This window comes from Leptonotus elevatus, chromosome 1 (genome assembly GCF_054856555.1).
Source record: "Leptonotus elevatus isolate MCC_2025b chromosome 1, RoL_Lele_1.0, whole genome shotgun sequence".
Classification (NCBI taxonomy): Eukaryota; Metazoa; Chordata; class Actinopteri; order Syngnathiformes; family Syngnathidae; genus Leptonotus; species Leptonotus elevatus.
Window position 1 is genome coordinate 51,271,890 of NC_141239.1, and position 21,726 is coordinate 51,293,615.

The window sequence follows — 21,726 nt, forward strand, 5'->3', positions numbered from 1 at the left end:
GCATAATAATGTTGTAAATACTAAACATGTTGCCATACAAATGTTAAATGTCCTTTCTTAATTCCATCGGTCCGCTTTCTTAATGCACTGTTTCATCAAATATAATGTTGGTTGGCTAGTGGCTATTACTGTCTCTGAGGTCATTTACTATTTATAATATAGCAAGGCAGGAGCTACCAACAGAGAGGAGAGCAGACACACTTGAGGTTAGCCTCCTGATTCATTTAGTACCCCCTCAGGTATCACAGAGGAAGAGTTCACCTGTAACGCAACTGATGTGCCTACATGTAGATACTGTATGAAAGACGGCAGTGCTTTAGAGGGAAGGAAGATCAATGAACTTATTTCAACAAACTGGGATCGGATGTAGGGATGGGTACTGAAGACGGTACTTTTTGTGGTATGGATCGATTTGGGTCGGTACTTCCGAGCACCAATTCACGTAAAATCAACCAAAAATATGTTTTGGTTCTGAAGCACGTCTTTCAAAGTTGTGACTGTCCGGGAGTGGAAGAGTTGAACGCAACGTGCACCAGCGTAGTGGCGTCACCCACTCGCACAGGATTTCATGTGTGAAGAACGAGGCCAAGGGCGCAGTCGGGGCTCTAATATCTAATATCCAAACTAGTTATTTGAGAAACAAAAATATAACGGCGATTGATCAATTTTTTCCGGCCGGTCTGTTTTCCTAAAAAATTAAATAAAAATAGTAATAAAAAACACACACAACAACAACAGCGGTTAGAAATAATTTTAATGATGAAGATACGAGGCAGGACACGTAAACCTATTTTGACTGGGACCGCATTGCCGCGGTGCCCCCAAAACTCCACTCGAGCGTTGTGGCGGGTCTGCGTGAACCATGGGGCGGGTGGCAGGCTGCAAAAAACATGCTGTAAAAGTCCGCGAAACAGCGAAGCCGCGAAAGACGAACCCGCGCAAACCAGGGAACACTGTATGTATATATATATATATATATATATATATATATGGTGATCGCCTGTAATGTCATAATTTGCCCGATCAATCTTTGACATCATTGATCAGATTCGCGAAAATAGGACATTACAGCAAAAACAACCTCGTTCACTCCAAAGTTGTTCTATGCTTTTATGCTTTATGTTTTGTGCTTTTGTATATATGAGCCCAAAAGCTAATCTATTTTAGCGTCCTTACATGCCGTGGGAGCGGATACGGAAAGGCTTTGCACTGCTGGAAGGTGGAAGTTCCGCCTTCGCACCTTCGACCATCCAATCGCAAAGTAATAGCCTTCGTGTTATTTTTATTTATTTTTTTGCCTTGCAAAAAGTCTGAAAACCATTTTATTTGCGTCAAATATGTGTGTTATTTATTTAATGTTAACATCTCTTTAAGATTTTTCATTAATCAGCATAAGTAATGTTAACTTCTGGACACGCTCATCAGTCAATCACAGATGGAACTAGCAGGAAGGCATGTTGCATGAACAAACACGCAAAATACACCATTATAGCATTACGAGGTAGCAAAAATACTGGTAGGCTTATTAATTAATGCAATATTGCAAGACATTTACCTATTTGCTCTGGTATATAGATGCTTGCTTTTTTTGTCCAAGTGCTGGATGTTGGAATGTCATTAATTGTGTAGGAATGTGCTCATAAGTAACTGAACCATACGATGGAAATGTGATGCTAGTGCAAAGTCCTAAAAATTGCTAGGATTGTGCTGCTTTGGACCTGAGAAACAACAATTTCGCCAGAAGCTTTTCCCAAATGGGGTGGGGTTGTTTGGGCTCCTATGAGCAAACGGCCCCGAGTCGGGGGTGGCCCCTATCAACTTGTGATGGCCCAAGGTATGAGATAACAGGAAATAATAGTAAAAAAAAAAAAAAACATCCTGAAAGGTGGACCTGGCTCCCTGCCTATATCATTAACTCACATCCAGCATGAGCTTCGCGAGAGGCAGGCAGCAGCGCACCTATAAATAGATAAATAAATATTTTCTTTAATTGCCCCAAGTCTTCCCTAGTCTGCAGCATCCCTCCGACTTTGCACTGATGTTTTGGGCAGGTTCACGTCCTCTCGGTTTCTCACGACATTCACCAAGAGGCAGGGGAAAGAAAGTAAGAGCGACGGGAGGAGGAGAGAAAAGGCAGAGCGAGGAGAGCTGGCCAGTGGAAGACAAGAGGAGTAGAGAGGGAACACAAGCTCTGAATACAAATGAGCTGACACATATAATGCATTCCCTCCCTCGCACGTTCTCTCGCTCACTTTTTCACATCCATGCATCCACACTCTTACTCCTTCACAGACATGCTTTCCTCTTCTCTCCATCTCTATGTGCTGTCTAGCCGCATCAGACCAAATATTGCACAGGAGGTTATTTCAGCCACTTAAGTCATTAGTCATCGCTGGTGTTTGGGGCAAGCTTATTAAAAGGATGATGCGTGTGTGGACTGCGTGAGTGAGAACGTGCAAGGTTCGGGAGGCTGCCGCACGCCTCTTTCTCTTCATCTGGCTGTCTGAGGAGCGGTGGACTAGCAGAGGGCAAGAAGCAGAGGACGTGGCGAGAGATTTGTCACTGCACTTTTACATCATCAACATCTGATCAGGCATGGTCACTGCATAGGAATCCGGCGCCACGGCAACCATCAGCCCAGCAACGAGGTACCCGAGGTAAGAAGGGAGGAGGGGGCGGGGGATAAACACATGGATGGATGGCAGGATTCCCTCTTAACAGCCATTATGCCTCCGGTGCTGGAGAGAAAGAATCTGCATGTGCTTTGCAAGGCACTATTTTGCATATTCAACACTTCAAGTGAGTAACTGGAGGATTTGTTTGTTGCCGGGTTCTTCCTATGATTCTTGAGTGTGCCTGTGGGTGTGTATGATGTGATGGGAGGAGTGTCACTGTGCTAGCCAGTATTTTCTGCTACTCTCCAAACAATGCCCAATTGCACAGCAGTGTTCATCCTATTTGGGTCTTACATTTTTGTTTGAGTAGTATAAAGGTACAGCAAAATGATTTGCTAGCTCACTTTATAGGTGCATTGCTTATGTTTGTTGTATGCATGTGTGTACTAGTAACAATATTTTCAGTACTTGCACAGTCTGAGATCCAGCAGAAAAGCTGTATCATGTATCATTTGACTCATAGGGTAACATGATGCAGTGCAGTTCTATACCACTAAAAACTACACCAACAATAACAACAACATTGTTAAATTGACATTTGTCTTTGCAAAGGCAGAATGTTTACATTTATCATAAACACACAATAATGTAAGGAGGCATTCTGCAGGTACGGGGGGGTCACATGCTCTTCTCCACTCTCTTGAATATTTAGGTTGTGGCATTGCTTGCTGAAACAGAAGAATGACTGACTGACAGACAGTTGGCACTTTTATGGCTGCATCACTGCATCTTCTCTCATGTTACAGTTGCTCAATTGACGATTTATGCTTAAAATGAGATGATCTGTATGATGAGGTTGAAATAATAAAAAATAAAAAAAGGCAAGCATGAGCTGCTATGGCAGTATTTGGTCAAATGGCATTCGTGTGACCTGGGGCATGATGATGGGACTGCAGAGCCAGAAGAGAGGGCATATGGCTGCCCTCATCGTTATGCTTTGACTGGAGTCCTTGGAGCAGCATCGGGACACTAATGTCCTGCCCTCCACAATGTGTGCTTGCGTACTTGCTTTGCTTCGTTCAAAACACAATTTTAGCTACGTTAATAGATTGGCTCTCTCCTATCTCGTTGTGTCCAGCAACTTTGTCTCCGTTGACAGGTTAGTTAGACTTCCCTTTCCACTTTGCCTGCTATTATCAGATTCAAATCATCTGGAAAGCTTTCCATTGAATGTGCACATGTTCCGAAAATCGTCGTTGGGAAGAGTCCCTCACCAAATTGGAACTTGGACAGATAGATACAAGCAAGGCTTAACATGATCAGATAATGAATAAGACATTTTAGTCAGCCTTAAAGTGAAAGTCAGCCTTAAACATTTCTTGACAATAATATGTTATATGCGACCTCACAGTCTAAACATGACATTCTGATCTTCATTCATTTTTAAAAACAATAGCGGGGCACAAATTAAAAGTTATTTTATATTCACCCCCCATTAATATTTGGTTAAATTACCCTTATAAGGGAAGTCAACCCAAACATTTTCTAATCTTTACACTAATATGTTGTATGTAGCCCCACTATTCTAAACACTGTATTCTGTTTGTGTAATATGAACTAAGATGCCAAATCCACCCATTGTTATGCATCTCAGGGGGTGGTCATTTTAAAAATTGTTGATGACAGAAAATAACGTCACAGTTGCTCAGGGCTGAGGTAACGACCAATTATGGATCAGCTTGCGAACGTCACATGACCAAACTCAGAAAGCAGGTGAGCCGTGATTGGTCGAAAGCAAATGGCAAAATGGCCGCCCACTGAGATAGATTAAAATGAGTGAATTTAGCATTAGTGTTACCGATACCTGTACTAGTATCGGCAGAGGCACCAAAACTGCATTAAATCAGTGGTATCCGTATCGGTGAGTACTAACAAGTAACATGCCGATACCATTAATTCTGACGCTAATATAGGACTTTGGATGCAGCATCTTGTGTCTTGCTCATGCACGACATTCACTGATGTGTGACATGTTCACTGCATGCCGAGCTAAGATATCCTATTGGCCCTAGAATGCTCTGAACCAATGGCAACACAGCTTTTTCATGTTGAGAAAAAAAAACTTTAGGTATCAATATGGTATCAGTATCGGCCGATACTGCAAAGCTGGGTATCGAAATCGGTATCGGGGGCCAAAAAACGGTATCGGAACAACACTATTTAGCATCTTAATTCATATTCTACAAATTTTCAATCGAATGTCGTGTTATTATTGTAAAAATGTGTATATTATTGTAAAGACAATTTTTGGGGTTGACTTTCACTTTAACACGTGTCACCTCGACCAGGGACTTTTTTGAAGCTACCAACACACTTCTTTGATAATTGTAGCTGAGTATTTGACCACTCTTCCTGGCAGAATTGTTTACTTGGTTGTTTTTATGGCACAAACCTGGCTTAGAGGCATCGTCCACAAGAATTCAACAGGATTCAGATGGTGACTTTGGGATAAACATCTTGTAAAGTTGGTACTGAATCCATTGCAATGCAAAATGAACTCTGGATAGCGACACAGGGTTTCCATCAGTTTCCAGTTATGACAAGCTTGCTAGTGCATGTAATAGTTTGAAGTGGTTGACTTTTTGAATGGTTTATTTTTTGCTTCTGTAAACTAGTCCCCCCCAGAAAAAAACACTCCACTTGTGTTGTTGAGCCTACATGGATAAATTTGACCGAGGGTGGAATCATTGTTCGTTCACATCAGGGTCTCCAAGTCCAAGGCCTGTTTTCCATGCCTCCCTTCTCCAACTCACCTGCATCAAATGATCAGGATCGTTATCAGGCTTCTGCAGAGGTTGCTGTTGAGCTCATCATTGGATTTGGGTATGTTGGGGTAGGGGGAACATGGAAAAGAGGCTTAATAGGGGCTCTGCATGACCGGACTTGGAGACCCCTGGTTTCCATTGTACAATCAATCCACAACGGAAAAACAACAGTACAAATAAATAGTTAATCAAAGTGTAAAATTAACAAAACATTCATATCCATGATTTGTGAATGTCAAATCATGACCACAACTGTATATACAGGACAATATAGTTATGACAGCTTTACATTTGTGCAAATATGGGGACAATTCTTTTGTACCATCTTCATTTTGAAAGAGATCTAAGCACCTGAAAGGCAAAACAAAACTGAGAATGGTTGAAAAGAGAATTGTACCACACGATGTGTATGACAGCCCAGAAGTCCACGAGGTATGGCAATCTGGGAATGATCATCCCTGCCAAGGTGTCCCACGACTCAGCATCACTTTTTTTTTTTAGATGATCAAAGCTTCTCCCACTTATCTCTGGCCACCAAGCAGTTTTTCCCAAAACACAATTGCTGCCACCAACACATCCTTGTACTTTGGCCCAAATTGCAAGAGAGATGTTCTTTGAGTCGTCTCCTCAGCAAGAGGAGGAGGAGGAAATCTAACGTTCCATTCACCATCACCCAAACATTTTTTTAAATGCTCCTCCAGTCCTATCCACTTGTTTCTCTCTTAGAGATTACGTTGTCATTGTGATGGACGTAAGTGAAGTAGTGATTCTTTTCTTTATTTTTTTCCACATTGAGTTTCTGGTTGCTCCTGACAACCTGACAACCATTTACACACACACGCATGCTATGCACATACACACTGATTCCAAATGAGCTGTCTAAAAGCAGTCTTGCTTGGAACATAGCATTGTTCTAAGGTTTGCTAAAAGCTTGGAATCAGGCCTTATTCATCCCTCAGGCCTTTCTTTCCACTCGTGAAAGGACATTCAATAGTTGAAAGTTCTCCTGCACAGAACCACTCACCTCTGCTTGAGAGTCCTTTAATGTATACATTTGAAAGAGTGAGACAAGACACGACATTTCATTGAGATCACAATAAAAACATAAAAATACTCATTAAGTGTACAGTCATTCTAATCCTAATTTCTAAAGATGTATGAAAACCAAGGTCATAATCACATTCGCTATTCCACTTCATTCTGTTTCAGATTCAGATTGTTGTAGTATACTTTTTAATGTTGATATAAATGACCCATTTGATGTGTTACACAACGTGCCTTTAAAAGAGTAGACATGTCCGTTTCACTGGATCTGATTAGTCAGCAGGTTAGGGCAGATATCAATAAGTACAACATGCATAGTTATTTACCTTCACTTTGTCACACAAACACCTATACAGCCTAGTCTCACACAATTTACAGATTCTGTTCTTATGATGAAAACACACTACATGATGGAAGTTGTCCGTTTTTGGCCACTGCTCTGAAGATGTCATTTTGATGTGCCATAAGGGCCAATTATAATACAATGAGTGACAGCTGCATAGGAGGTGACCATACACCCATCTACCTAAATATTAGCATTATTGTTCATTATGTTTATTGGGAAACAGTAGCTTAGCATATTGCTGCAAAAGAAAAGACAAAATATCGAAAACTTTATCTACTGCAGATGTAGAAGGCCATCTATAGTCATGTTTGCTTTCAGCATTTGTATTTGCATACACTATTTTTAAATACAGTTTACATTTTACATTTTAATATTACACTACAGTATTTAGTGTCCCACCATGAGAAAAAAAGTTATTTATAATCATCTGAAGCCACATATAGTTTGCCTTTAGATGACACACACACAAAAACAATGGTAAGATGACTGCTCTCCCTAAATGTGACATCCTGTGTTATCCTAATTCATTCAAACATGTTGAAATGGTAGAATTTTCAAAATTCATGTAACATTTTGCCATACATTTTAAACACCAGCATTCTCTACTTACTGTCTGCATTTAGCGTGTCAAAGAGGAAAGTGCTTGTATTGGAGCCATTATGGCAGATACAATCACAAGCATGGATTTGACAAGTTAAAACACTGATGAATTTTATTGGGCAGATGTAGCAGCCAATCCTAAATTATATGTTAAGTGTTTTGAAATATTAGTTAGACAACAATGTCCACTGCAGTTAAGCAGTTGACCGTTTGTTCATTACCTGTCTCATCTCTTTAGTGTCACCTTATCAGTTAAAAATACACATTTAAGGATCTCATATATTGACATATATGAAATCTGCAAAATGTAATGCCCAATGACCAATTCAGACACGCAAATTTAACTTGCATACACCAGACAGACTTTATTGTAGTACAGTTTAACAGTCTTGGTGTATTGGTAATAAAACAAAAACATTGCAGTGAGCTCTTGTTTTAAGCTATTTACTGAGCCTTCACTTTTCCACAAAAAGTGAACAGAGATGTCTTGTGCTTGGACTACAAATAGAAATACAGTACGAACTGAAAATACAAACCACAATGTACTAAAACCTGTCATTGGGCATAATATTGTGGAACTGAACGTGCATAAAAAACTTGGAAGTTGTCATTCACACATGGGGTTGTCGGCAGACAGTAACAGAATAACACCATGACCTAGACAATAAAAATCAAACAAAAAAATCCTAAAATAACAACATTTCCCCATTGACTTTATTTTAATGATATTTCTTTCTTTCTTTTTTTAAATATCATTTAATTAAAAAAAATAGTCTCATATGCTAAAGTAAAAATAACATGAAATCACTGTAACTGTGAAAACACACAATATTTCTATTAATTTACAAAAAACACATTAGACATACATATTGTTAAGATCTGTTCACAAATGAATCTTAATTTCACAAATACGTGTCTGTTATTTGAAGGAATAAACTGTAAAATGCAACTTTAAAACTCTTAAAAATATATATCATTTAACATTTCTGAGAAATTAATAGTAAAAATTTGCAATTTTATGATGAATTCTTTCTTAATTGACTAATGTTTTTAAATGGAAAATAACTACAATTACTGTAAAGTCCTAGATGGTAACATTTATTGACATTGTATTAACATTTATATATTTATTTTGAAAGGACATCTAAAGAGACATAACATGGAAAGCTTGGGAAGGCGACTAATATGCAAAGCAAAGAATTGGACTTGAACTTAGGGATGCTGCCTCTGCTTATGGGGCATCAGCACTACCAACTAAGCATACATTTCATGTCACTTAAAATTATTATAAACAGCGGTGGTGTGGCTCAGTGATGGAGTAGTCGTCGAGTATCTCTGAGGTTGTGGGTTTGATCCCTTTTGTGACCATGTCAAAGTATCTTTGAACAAGATACTGAACCCCTGATGCTGCGTCATCAGAAGGTGAATGTGTAGTAAAAATGGGAAGCGATTTGAGGGCCATTGTAAGGTGGAAAAGCGCTATATAAATGAATTACCATAAAAGTAAATTCTTGCCATTTTAAAACCAATATCTAATTTTTCAACAGTGTTTTGACATGTTTTGAAAGCTGAATCACATTCTTTGTTTGTGTCATATAATGTTATATTACATCAAACACAAATTATTATACATCCTCTTTCCATAAAATAATGTAATTAAAAACAACTCATAACAGCACATTTATTTAATTTTCAGCATTACTATTTGTAATACAACGTTTACTTACTTTATTTCTAGGTAATTTAATTGTTTCAAAATGAGATTTTTTTTCTAATTAAACATTAAAAACAACCTGAAAATAAGGCACAAGTTTTAATTGTTATGAGAAGTAATTTTCAGTTATTTCACTGTATTTTTAATGGGGCACCCCAGCTGCCGCAAAACTGCAGGGTGTTTTTTATTTATTTGTTTATTTTTGCTATTAACTATACTTAACTGAAGCAGTTAAAGGAGAAGTCAAGCCCAAAAAAAGTTTTTGACAATAATATGTTCTATGCAGCCCCACTAGTCTAAATATGGTATTCTGGTTAATATTGCGTTAGTGAAATATGAGCAGCAAATTCCAGCCATTTTTTAGCCATCTCAGGGAGCAACTGTGATGTCATCTTCAGTCGACAGCAAGTGGCAAAATGGTTGCCTCCTGAGATGGATAAAAATAGCTGAATTTTACTTCATAACTCAAATTCCACAAATGTAATATTAATTAGAATGTTACGTTTAGACTAGTGAGGTCACATATAACATATTATTGTCAAGAATTGTTTAAGGTCAGTGTTTTAAGTGGGCCAGAACGCACCGGTACGGAGCTCCGGTACTTCTAAAAATCTAACTTGAGCGTCAAGGTACTTTTCAATGTGCAGACAACGTACTGTCAGCGTTCGGGTATGCTTCACAATGCATGTTTTCTGATCCCAAAAAGCTGTTCTGGTGAGCGTTGCTAATCCACGGATTTGCATACACTACGGAAGTCCTGCGCTCATCACATTACCATGCGCACGCTTAATGGATTTACCGTAGTATAGAGCTGCGCTTGACGAAAGAAGCCCGCATACGTCATTCAAGTCGGCTGCTGTAAACGTGATGCTAGCTGCTAGTCCAATGCTAGAAGACCCTAACGCGTGTGTACAACCATAACTCTTGAGTTAAGAAAGTGAAATAAAAAGTGAAATGTCCTGGCTCAAAGCTTCAAAAAGACCATAGACTATGGGGTGGATTTGCAGACTGATACAGCACGGACGCGGCCATCTTGCATTACTAGCCACGTTATTTTCTTCCTCTACAGCGAAAGCACTACCGTGTGTGGCGTACGATTGTGCCAATAAGTATAAAATAATTGTGGGAGAAGCTCTAAATGCAGATTTCATCAGAAAGAATGTGAATAGAAATTTTCTCGCATAAGTTATTTTTCCGAGTGCTACTCAAAGATTGGTCTGCATCATGTAATCAGAAATGAAAGCAAAGCACACAAGAAAAAAAAAACAATAGTGAAATGTAAACCTAACTTCTGTAAGTCAAGATTCACGATACTGCGATAATACTCTATAAGAATGGTTGATGCAAATAATGAAGTTTGTTCGTTGCTAGGGTCTCATTATCCCCATACAGGGATCCTGGCGTAAAACCCCCAATGATAAGTGTTTTCGGCGGGGGGATATATATATATATTTATATATATCTTATTTTCCCTTCGGCTTTTCCCTTCAGGGGTCGCCACAGCGAATCAGTTGCCTCAATATAACCCTGTCCTCTGCATCCTCTGCTCTCACACCAACTAGCTTCATGTCCTCTTTAACTACATCCATAAACCTCCTCTTTGGTCTTCCTCTAGATCTCCTGCCTGGCATTTGGAAACTCAGCATTCTTCTGCCAATATACTCACTATCTCTCTGGACATGTCCAAACCATCTCAGTCTGGCCTCTCTGACCTGTGCTGTCCTTCTGATGTACTCATTCCTGATTCTATCCATCCTGGTCACTCCCGAAGAGGACCTCAGCATCTTCATCTCTGCCACCTCCAGCTTTGCCTCCTGTCTTCTCCTCAGTGGCACTGTCTCCAGACCAAACAACATTGCTGGTCTCACTACAGTTTTATAAACTTTTCCTTTCATTTGAGCTGAAACTCTTCTATCTCACATCACACCTGATGCTTTTCTCCACCGTTCCAGCCTGCCTGCACACGCTTCTTCACTCCTTTTTCACACTCTCCATTGCTCTGGACTGTTGACCCTAAATACTTAAACTCCTCCACCTTCTTGGTCTCTTCTCCCTGTAACCTCAATCTTCCACTCGGGTCCCTCCCATTCACACACAGATACTCCGTCTTCCTACGGCTAACCTTCATTCCCCTCCTTTCCAGGGCAAACCTCCACGCCTCTAGCTTCTCCTCCACCTGTTCCCTGCTCTCACTACAGATCACAATGTCATCTGCAAACATCATAGTCCATGGAGATTCCTGTCTAACCTCGTCTGTCATCCTGTCCATTATCATAGCAAACAAGAAGGGACTCAGATATAGTCCCACCTCCACTTTGAACTCCTCCGTCACACCTACAGCACACCTCACCACTGTCTTACAGTCCTCATAGATATCCTGCACCACTTGAACATACTTCTCTGCCACTCCAGACTTCCTCATACAAAACCACAGTTCCTCTCTGTGCACCCTGTCATAAGCTTTCTCCAGATCTACAAAGACCCAATGCAGCTCCTTCTGACCTTCTCTGTACTTCTCTATCAACATCCTCAAAGCAAATACTGCATCTGTGGTGCACCTTTTTGGCATGAAACCATACTGCTGCTCACAAATGTTAACCTCTGTCCTTAGTCTAGCTTCAACTACTCTTTCCCATAGTTTCTTTGTGTGGCTCATTAGCTTTATTCTTCTGTAGTTGCCACAACTCTGCACGTCTCCCTTGTTCTTAAAAAATGGGCACCAGCACACTTTCCCTCCATTCCTCAGGCATCTTCTCACTATCCAAGATCCTGTTGAAGAACCCAGTCAGAGATTCTACTGCTACCTCTCCTAAACACTCCCATACCTCCACATGTATATCATCAGGACCGAGTGCCTTTCCACTCTTCATCCTCTTCAATGCCCTTCTCACTTCATCCTTATTAATCTTTGCTACTTCCTGGTCCACAACAGTCACCTCTTCTATGCTTCGTTCTCTCTCATTTCGTTCTCTTTAAAGTACTCTTTCCATCTTCCCATCACACTACTGGCATCTGTCAACACACTTCCATCGCTATCCTTTATTACCCTAACCTGTTGCACATCCTTCCCATCTCTGTCTCTTTGCCTTGCCAACCTGTATGGATCAGTCTCTCCCTCCTTACTGTCCAACCTAGCATACAAGTCATCGTATGCCTGTTGTTTGGCCTTTGCCACTTCCACTTTCACCTTACGCTGCATTTCCCTGTACTCTTTTCTGCTTTCTTCAGTCCTCTCAGTGTCCCACTTCTTCATTTATATATATATATATATATATATATATATATATATATATATATATATATATATATATATATATATATATATATATATATATATATATATATATATATATATATATAGTGGATTTATTGTATTCACTTAAAACACTGTTTTAGGTTGACTTCCACTTTAAATACATAATGCAGATAGCACTCATTGCAAAACAATGAGCTTACTTTTATTACAATAATGAAATGCGAAGTGTTCAAATAATTAAGCAATACAAAACTTAAAATCTGTGTAATAGAATGCTAACACCTGTGTGATCATGCATGCATGTAGGAAGGATGAGTCCTGCATGTGTTTCCACTGGACCCCAGTATAGTTTCTAGACTAACTTAATGTTGTTTACTTCCGGACCAGGAGGTTGAGAGCTGAGACAAGGGAGGCTGAATCAAGCACGCAGAGGCATGGCAGTGGAGGAGAAGTCAGGTGTGAAGAGCAGCAGCTCCATCGTGCCCTGTTTTCTGTTTGTAGAGGTAAGAAATGATTGAATATACCGCATATGTTGTTTTATTCAAAACAGAATTGCCAGTGTCACTTTTGATTACATCTCTGTGTTCTTTTAAGTTAGCTGAAATTACTAGTGCTGTCATTTGAGAGGACCCCTTTTTGCATTAAGAATTGATTCTCTATCTGCAATCTCAGTGTGACATCAATATTTCAAGATGGACTGTGGAGTTTGGGACAGTTGTGCAAACACTTGTGTCTAACATCGCACCTTGTTGCCACACCAGGGGTTGCTGAGATGTTCTTAAGTGGCTACAGTTGTTTTGTACCTATTGAGTGTTTTTCACCATAATTATGAACTGCAAGATTCATGGAGGTAGTTGTTGATGTTGCAGTGCACAACAGAAATGCTTTGGAGTAGCTTCATATATTTCTTGCTCTTAGGACAGCTAAAAATGTTAAAAGCCAGAATATCATGCTTTATCATGTATAAACGTCATAAAACATGTCAGGAATGCTGGTGCAAACTGCAAAGCTTATTTAATATTTTTACTCTCATTTTTACTTTATTTTGAGTCTGTACGTACCTTAAACACCTAACACTAACCCTTTAAGTTGGATAATGACGGCTGTACAGTCATGGATAAAGTGATAAGACATTTTCTTCAATTTCTTGTTCATTTGAATGACTGGTACCACTAAAGACCCAGGTATCATGTGACTAACAGAAAAGTAAATATAGAATTCCTAAAAGCAGTGTTAGATATCAGCTCTTAAATTAAACTCTTAAGAACTAATTTTGCTGTCATAATTATATTTGTTCAAACACATGTAACTTTAGCAGTACAGGGCATTAAGAATGAAAAAAAAAATAAGAAACAATGATGATGTGGTAATTGAGGGGGCGGCAGGGCTGTCTCATGCTCGCCGGCATCTGCACCAAATACTCTTGGCCCAATGGCAAGTCCATTTTACAGAACCCTTGCGTCATGACTAAAGTGGTTTCTACTAACACCCATACTATACTATTATACTATATTTTGTCTACTACGCTGTGGACACTTCACCAAACAAAAATACCCGTCTCCATCACTGGTTGACAACTTCACCAAACATCATGTATATTCTGGTTATCAGAAGCTAATGTAGCACACTGGCTTATACACACTGGTATAAACTATACAATACACGTATTAAAAACATTAGGGTATATATTTTGGAGAGAAAAGCTGCATTTTTACATAAATTAATGTTCACTTGTTATAGAGAAAATGTGTAGGAACTTTTGGTATCACACCTCCCGGTTTATGCCACCGAATGAAATGAGTGGATGTATTTAAACTGGCCTTTACCTGAAAACCTCCACTCTCAAGGGAGGGACTGAGATACAGCAGGACAGATCTACCGCACCCTTTTGAGCACAGGAAGCACTGGTCCTCCTGGCAATAATACACTCTGAACACTCTATTAGACCACTCTACCATGTGCCTCCCACTCATAATCTCTCAGCCCTCAGGTCTGAGTCAATTCCCTTGCCTATGTATGAGTATGCCTGCCTGTGTGTGTTTGTGTGTTAGGGGAGTATTAAAGGCTGTTATTATAGAGAAATGGAGACATCTAGGAAGATTTTGGAATTGAAGGGAGAAATAGTCCTAAAGCTAAGACATTAATTTAAATTAGAATGTTATGTTTTATGGGTAAAATATTTGAGTGATGAAAGAGAGATTTTTTTTACTCTTTAGTGTTCTATTTTCATGCACAGTGAAAGTTTAATTGAACGCATGGGTGGAGTTTTCTTTCTTTTGGTTTTTAACTTGATTAGCGCAGATAGAATTAGTCTTTTCGTAACGTCGTACAATGGAATGCAGGCAATTCCCGGCCAATTGAAGCGGCTCCCTTAATTCCTTTTAAAATCAGGGCGGTTGAAACAGACACAGTCCTTGACATTGCAGAATCATAAATTGACTGTCTGGGGTCCAAAATATGAGATTGGCATGCAAAGTAAAGTACATTTACAGAGGTAAACTGTAAGATCTCCCCTTGCGGAGGATGTAGTCGGCCGTGCATGTGAAATCAGCGATTATTTTTGGAAGAGAGAAATATGTTGAACCTTCAAAGATGACAAATGTATTTTTATCATGTTAAATGTACAGTGTCTGCAATTGGCTGGCAACCAGTTCAGGGTGTACGCGCCTACTGCCCGTAGCCAACTGGGATAGGCTCCGCAACCCTTGTTAGGACAAGCGGTTAAGAAAATGGATGGATGGATGGATACAGTATGTGACACATACTATGGAGTTTGGTCAATATCTGTTTTAGGCTACGTTCACACTGCAGGCAAATGTGACCCAGATCTGTTTTTTTTATGTCAGTCTGAACGTCTCAATTCCGATTTTTTTTATACCCGACCTGTGTCCTAGATCGGATACGTATCAAATTTTTTGCAATGAGACCGCAGTCTAAACGGCCAGGTCGCATATATCCGACCCCTACGTCATCAAAAGTCCAATATGCGCTCCGCGGCGTCCGCACGGGCGGGGCATTAAATCTTTATTCATGCTTGACACATCTGCGAGGTCCGCACGGGAGACATAGTAACATTTGTGGCTTTATATTTGACTTTAATTTAATCCCACTTAAAACATGAAGTATAAAGTTGACATGTGTGGTGATATTAGTAATTTATCCACGCAAGCGACTCATTTATTACGCGCGGCAATGACATGACGTCATCGCTGGGGGAGGAAAAAAAATTTGAGGTCTTGCTCGAACAGGCTGGCCTCATTTTCACCAAATATTATTTCTACCTCCTCCTGCATCACTCCTCTGTACATATGAGATGGGGAAAATATGAGCAATGACAATGGACTTATACAAGTCCGTGTCTGGACAAATGTGTGCAAGACATTGCTCTATGGTGGGAAGAACCGTCTCTATTTTGTGTGAATGGCAAAATGAAAAAAAAGAAGAAGTTATAAATAGAGAATAATTCAGTAGAAACATTTTACCACTTGTCTGTATAGAGTTGTTTTGTGTATGTGAGGTAGATGACAGTGACAGGGATCCAAACTAAGCCAAAATGACCTGCAGTTTTCTTTTGCTCTGCACCTCATCAGCAGTTACCATAGAAACAGATCTAGACTCATTCCCTATCTCGGTTCTTTTTCTTTTAGAATCCTTTCTTTGGCTGTGCCCTAATCACAAGTCACAACCTTTCCCATCATTGCGACCCACTCAGCCATCTTGTTCTGTTTGTCTCCTCCATTTTGCCTTCGTCCTCAAACACTTTTCTCCCTAATTCTTTGCTAAGGTGCTTGCCTTTAGTGTGCCATGATCGGAGATTTGAAAGGCTTAGAAAATGGACATCAGTGCAAATACTTATTCAGCTATGAAAATAATATTATACTAAGATGAATAATGAATCTAAAATATGCCTTTTAGTCATCCAAAAACGTCCCAAAATGTTGATGAAGACCATAGAATTATACATGGTTGCCAGTTATGTCCAGGAACCAATTTAATAGTCCCTATCATGAAGAACAAACACAGGTGAAACCTTAATTTCAAATGTTATTTTTGTTTTAAATCCTATTGTTTGCTTTCATGGCAAGGTAAAATGCAGAAAGAAGCATTTAATTGTGACGGGTCTCTGATTTAGTATTTGTCCAGACAGCGGAGGCTTAGATGACCTCTGTAACACTTCCTCTTTATTGCTCGGTCTATAGTAGGGTAACTTCAGAAATGCAATCACACAGCAGAACTGTGCAAAACAACTTTGATTTTAAAAAAAGCAACACTTTTCATGGCAGTCTGCCACAATTTTCTTGTGTGTGGGTGGATCACTTACTTGATGTTTCACATAGACATCATAGAAATCGCATTGCTAGTCTTTCATTGATGGACTCTGAAATTCAGGCCAGATTAAATAATAATAATGCCTCGGATTTATGTAGCGCTTTTCTAGACACTCAAAGATGCTTTACAATGGTATGGATACATTATTCATGCACTCACACGTTCACACTGTGGTGGCGGTAAGCTACTTTTAAGTAGCCACAGCTGCCCTGGGGCAGGCTGATGGAAGCGTGGCTGCCAGTGTGCGCCTACGTCCCCTCCGACCACCACTTTCATTTATTCACACCTTCCATACACCAGTGTGAGTAGCACTGGAGGCAATGTGTGTGAAGCGCTTTGCCCAAGGACACAATGACACATGACTTGGGGAGAGCGGGGATCGAACAGCCAACCATCTGGTTACTAAACGGCCGTCTCTACACCCTGAGGCACAGCTGCCACAAATGAAGGAGAGCAGATGTTATGTGGTTTACAAGACATCTTTGGCATTTGTTAGCTGGGCCTTCAGTCGGGAATTACCCAACTGCACCTCAATCCACCACTATCACATTGCAGCTATAGAAATGGATGCGGATGTCTCGGATATAGGAGTTGGAGGCATCCTGTCCCAATGGTCTGCTTCCGGCCAGTAGCTCTGCCCCTGTTTGCCATCTGTCAGACAGAGAGGAAATATAACATTGCAAAGAGAGTTCTGCTGGCAGTGAAGATGCCCGTCTGAACTTTGATCTTGCTCCCATCCCCAGGAGTTTACTGCTTTGTCATGTATGGTATCCAGGAACCCATCCTCCTGATCTTAACAGCTCTTGTGGGAAGAGTAAGACCATCACTCCCTCACCTACTCTGCCACAGGAATATCCCCTTTCCAGTGTGTTTATGGGTATCAGTGTTCACTCTTTAATGCTTTAATGAGGACGGCAACGACTCATCAATTCTTCTTTACCCAATGCTGCCATAGAACCTGGGCCCGGGCTTGCTCCTCTCTCCAGTACTCGATCAACTTTCCATAGTCCCTGCCTATCAGGTTGGACTGAAGGTGTAGCTCTTCACCAGAGATTTGCCTCTGCGGGTGAAATCCAGGAAGTTCGCACCCAGAATGAGCGGTACATTCTCCATCCAGAGGGTCAGCAGTCCAATGGCGATGAGGTTGGAACTCCCACATTCTATGCACTTCCATCCAACATGTGTCTAAGGTGAATATGGTCAAGGTCCCCTGTTGCGAGCAACTCCGTCACCTTGCCTCATTGATGTGAAGTATCTAATCCATTCCCACCACTGTGGGAGAGGTCTCCAGAACCTCTTGGACTGGGAAGGCTATGGTCGAGAGGAAATATCTAGGGTTCCAAGTACCGACCTGTCACATCCAAAATGCAGAACTGATTGCTTGCTGACTTCCAACAACATCATCCTGACCAGCCCTCTTGTACAGCAACAAATTTGTGAGGTCGCCAGCCTTAAACTTCCAATTCTACACCTCCTTCTAGTTATTAGAAGGACCCACCTGCAGAAGGGTCTTCTAGAGCAGATTATTGCATCGACCCTGACGAATCTGACCACTTGTTAGAAAAGATATTAGTTCCACTTATTCAGTATCTGTATGCCTGTGTTCCTCCTTCCAGCCCCTCCCCTCATCCAGCAAGTTCATCTTTGGGCTGTCTCTTGAGACCGGGGGTTGGTTCTGCCTGCTCACCTTCTGTGGTGTAATTTTCCACTCTGTTCCTGGCCACACTTCAGCCCGTTAGCCCAGCACCCACACCTGCAGCGTCCAGCTGAGGCGCGTTAGCCATCTGTCTAGCAGCATCATTCTACTTAAGTTCAGCTAGACCAGGGGTGCTCAAGTTCGGTCCTCGAGAGCTCCTATCCAGCCTGTTTTCCATGTTTCTTTCCACTAACACACCTGATTCATAATCAGGATCGTTATCAAGCTTCTGCAAAGCTTGCTGATTAGCTGATCATCAGATTCAGCTGTGCTGCAGGAGGGAAACATAGAAAACAGGCTGGATAGGGGCTCTCGAGGACCGAACTTGAGCACCCCTGAGCTAGACTGTCTTCATTTTATGCCTGATTTTGAGCATTCTCTATCAGAGTGACTACTGAACTCTGACCTTGGAAGTTCTTGACTTTCATTCATCACCTTTGTCCTGGAATAAAATACCTTCTTATTTGCCTTTACCCTCTAGATCTGTCTACCTGCTTTCTTCCTGCCTTGATTCTGTCTGCCTACCTAGCTACAAGGAAGCTCTTCTAGCTGGAACCTCGGTTTGAGACCAGCGTGTGGCAAGTTACTCCAAAATCCAGCAAAGAATGTTTGCTGCTGTGGAAGTATCTCGAGTGTGGAAATAAATCTCCATTGGTGCCAAGAACTCTGTATGTGGGAGCAGTGCAGTATCAATATTTATCATGCAACATCACAAAAACATAAACAGTAGTCTGGTAGTATTGTGTGTCCTAGGACAGTGGACACACACAGTAGCATTGACAAGGCATTGACTCTAGTTAAAGCCTAACAACTTAAAATAACTTTCTAGCCCACAACATACCTAAAAACAGGGAAAAATAATCACAGTGATGTTGGTGTTGCTTCCTCAGCAAACATTTGTGTGAGGAAATTCTCTTACTTGGTGCATGGAGTCGTAAACAATCGATGTCAGATAGCTCGATCACAAACGGATAAACCGTCACTGGTGTGTTAAACAAGATGTTGTAATACAATAAATTAAGCTTTATAAGCATTTTAAATGTTTGTTTCTTCCACAGTAATTAAGTTCTTAAAAAACTTTTTATCCTTCTCAATGCGATATTTACTTTTACTCTTAACAGATTTTCTTCACATTACAATTATAAATTTGCCATCCAGAAAGAGTGAATGGGTTGACAAATCCAGGAAGGCATATATATAGCCATCTATTAGGCCTGTTGAGCATTGTGACCATTTCTTTGTATCAACCAGACCCATTCAAATTAGTTTCCTTTGAGTAGTTTTTTTCTGTCAATGAGTGGCAAATTTAAGTGGAAGTGATGGAAAAGATACTTATATACGGAATATTGAATTTTCGGGCGGCAAGGTGTCTGACTGGTCAGCACATCCTCTTCCCAGTGCAGACGTTGTGAAATCAATTTCGGGCTCTAGCTTTCCTGGTTGGAGTTTGCATATTCTCTGCTTGCCTGTGTAGGTCTTCTCCGGGCACTCCGGCTTCCTCCCACATTCCGAAAAACATGCAGGGTAGGTTAATTGAACACTCTGAATTGTCCCCTAGGCGTGGTTGTGAGTGCCTGAAGACAGCTGGGATAGGCTTCAGCACGCCTGTGATCCTCGTGAAGATAAGTGGTTCAGATAATGGATGGATGGATGTCTAAAATTCTAGGTCAGTGGGAAGCAAGGTTATTTTAATTAACGAAAACTAACAAAATAACTAATATATATATATATATATATATATATATATATATATATATATATATATATATATATGCTGCAATTATTCAGGTAAGGACAATTTTCAGAAAACTCAAATTCATTGGGACAATCAATAAAGCTTTTTGTTCAGTGTCTCTGTACAGCTTGATAGTGTGGGCGGTGCACAGAATATGCACAAGGGAATCCCTGATATTGACTATCTGATGTATTCTAAACAGCAACATTTCAAGTATAAAACAGTTGCACTTGTCTATCCACAATGTAATTTGATCAATTATTCCATGAAAATCTGAGCTCATATTCTGTACTATAAAATGTTTGGTGCACAAATAATATATTTGAATCTGGCACATTTTTTGTGCACATGTGCACCTACGCATTCTGTATTCCTATCCAACTATTTCATATCAAATTAACATAATGGCCACACCCACATGAAGTTTCTCCATCAACGACATCATTGGCTAGGCTGGTTAAAGTGCTACAGCAAAAGAACCGCTTTGAACCGGTGACAGAAGCAATAATAGCACGTTAAAGCCAAAAGGAGCATTTGCTAACAGTGTTATCGACACTAGATTTGATAATAATTATATAATAATGTCAGGTTAAGCTGTCAATGTGGAAGTGGGGGGTAACTGTGTTTAATGGCCATGTCATGTGCCACATTGCTACACCAACTCACAAATGTATTTTGGTGGCTTGGTGATGAAATGGTGTCTCTATCGGTGGTTCAATTCAGGCTTCAACCCAAAAATCTGAGTAAAAAATGTCTCGAAGTTTAACCTCATTTTCGGAGTTCAAACACCCAAGCAAAGCAAGCTAAGCCGAACGTACCTTAAAAGCGGATAGCCGAGTGAAGCCCAGCAATGCCGAATGCTCACGTTGCGGTGGTGCTCCATACTCGCGAGTGCATTTTTATTTTTCCACGACAATTTTCTTCGCTATGGGCCCAAAGAAAGACAACAGTGCCAGTGGCAACAAAGAAAAACATACAGTGCTACGAACCACAGTGTAATTAAGAAGGAGATTATCGCGCCGTTGTAACTACCGTGACTAATTCTGTAAATACAGGCACGAGGACCCCCCTTAGCTGTTCAACAACGTGCCTGACATTAAACAACGCACGCAAAACGCACTTAGTAATCTAACAATATTCCCAGCGTAAAATACACAAATTCAGCACTGAACTAAAACTAGCATTAACATAGCATTTATCATCCACTGATGCCATCACACCACAATAAAAAAGGTAAGGTATATTTTTATTGTTTAAATACTGTACAGGGTGTACATGTAAAAAACATAAATAGAAATTAAAATTGGAATTTTCTGTTTTTGGAGCTTGTTGGGAACGTATTGATTGCATTTACATTATTTCCTATGGGGAAAAAATTTTCAGATGTTGAACAACTCGGACTTTGACCACTTCGCAGGAACAAATTATGTAATTATGTTCAAACTCCAATGTACCACTGTGTGTGTGTATATATATATATATATATATATATATATATGTTAGAAAAACTAACTGAAACTACATTATATGTCTTTGGTAATTAAAACTCCCAGCCATTTTTACTGA

General features: G+C 40.2%; 1 protein-coding gene across 2 annotated transcripts in view; it reads left to right on the forward strand.

Annotated features, from left to right (window-relative positions):
* The first annotated feature begins 2,167 nt into the window (after positions 1-2,167).
* The window catches only part of plppr2a (phospholipid phosphatase related 2a), a 48,460-nt gene continuing 28,901 nt past the window's right edge, over positions 2,168-21,726 (forward strand). The window contains exons 1-2 of one of the 2 annotated variants that reach the window (XM_086068415.1): positions 2,168-2,657; positions 12,788-12,903. In XM_086068415.1, coding sequence (XP_085924541.1) covers positions 12,835-12,903 — 69 coding nt within the window. In that variant the 5' untranslated portion in view covers positions 2,168-2,657; positions 12,788-12,834. Of the gene's footprint in view, positions 2,658-2,692; positions 2,800-12,787; positions 12,904-21,726 lie in introns of those variants that run through there. The other variant, XM_086068425.1, reaches the window with a different exon arrangement.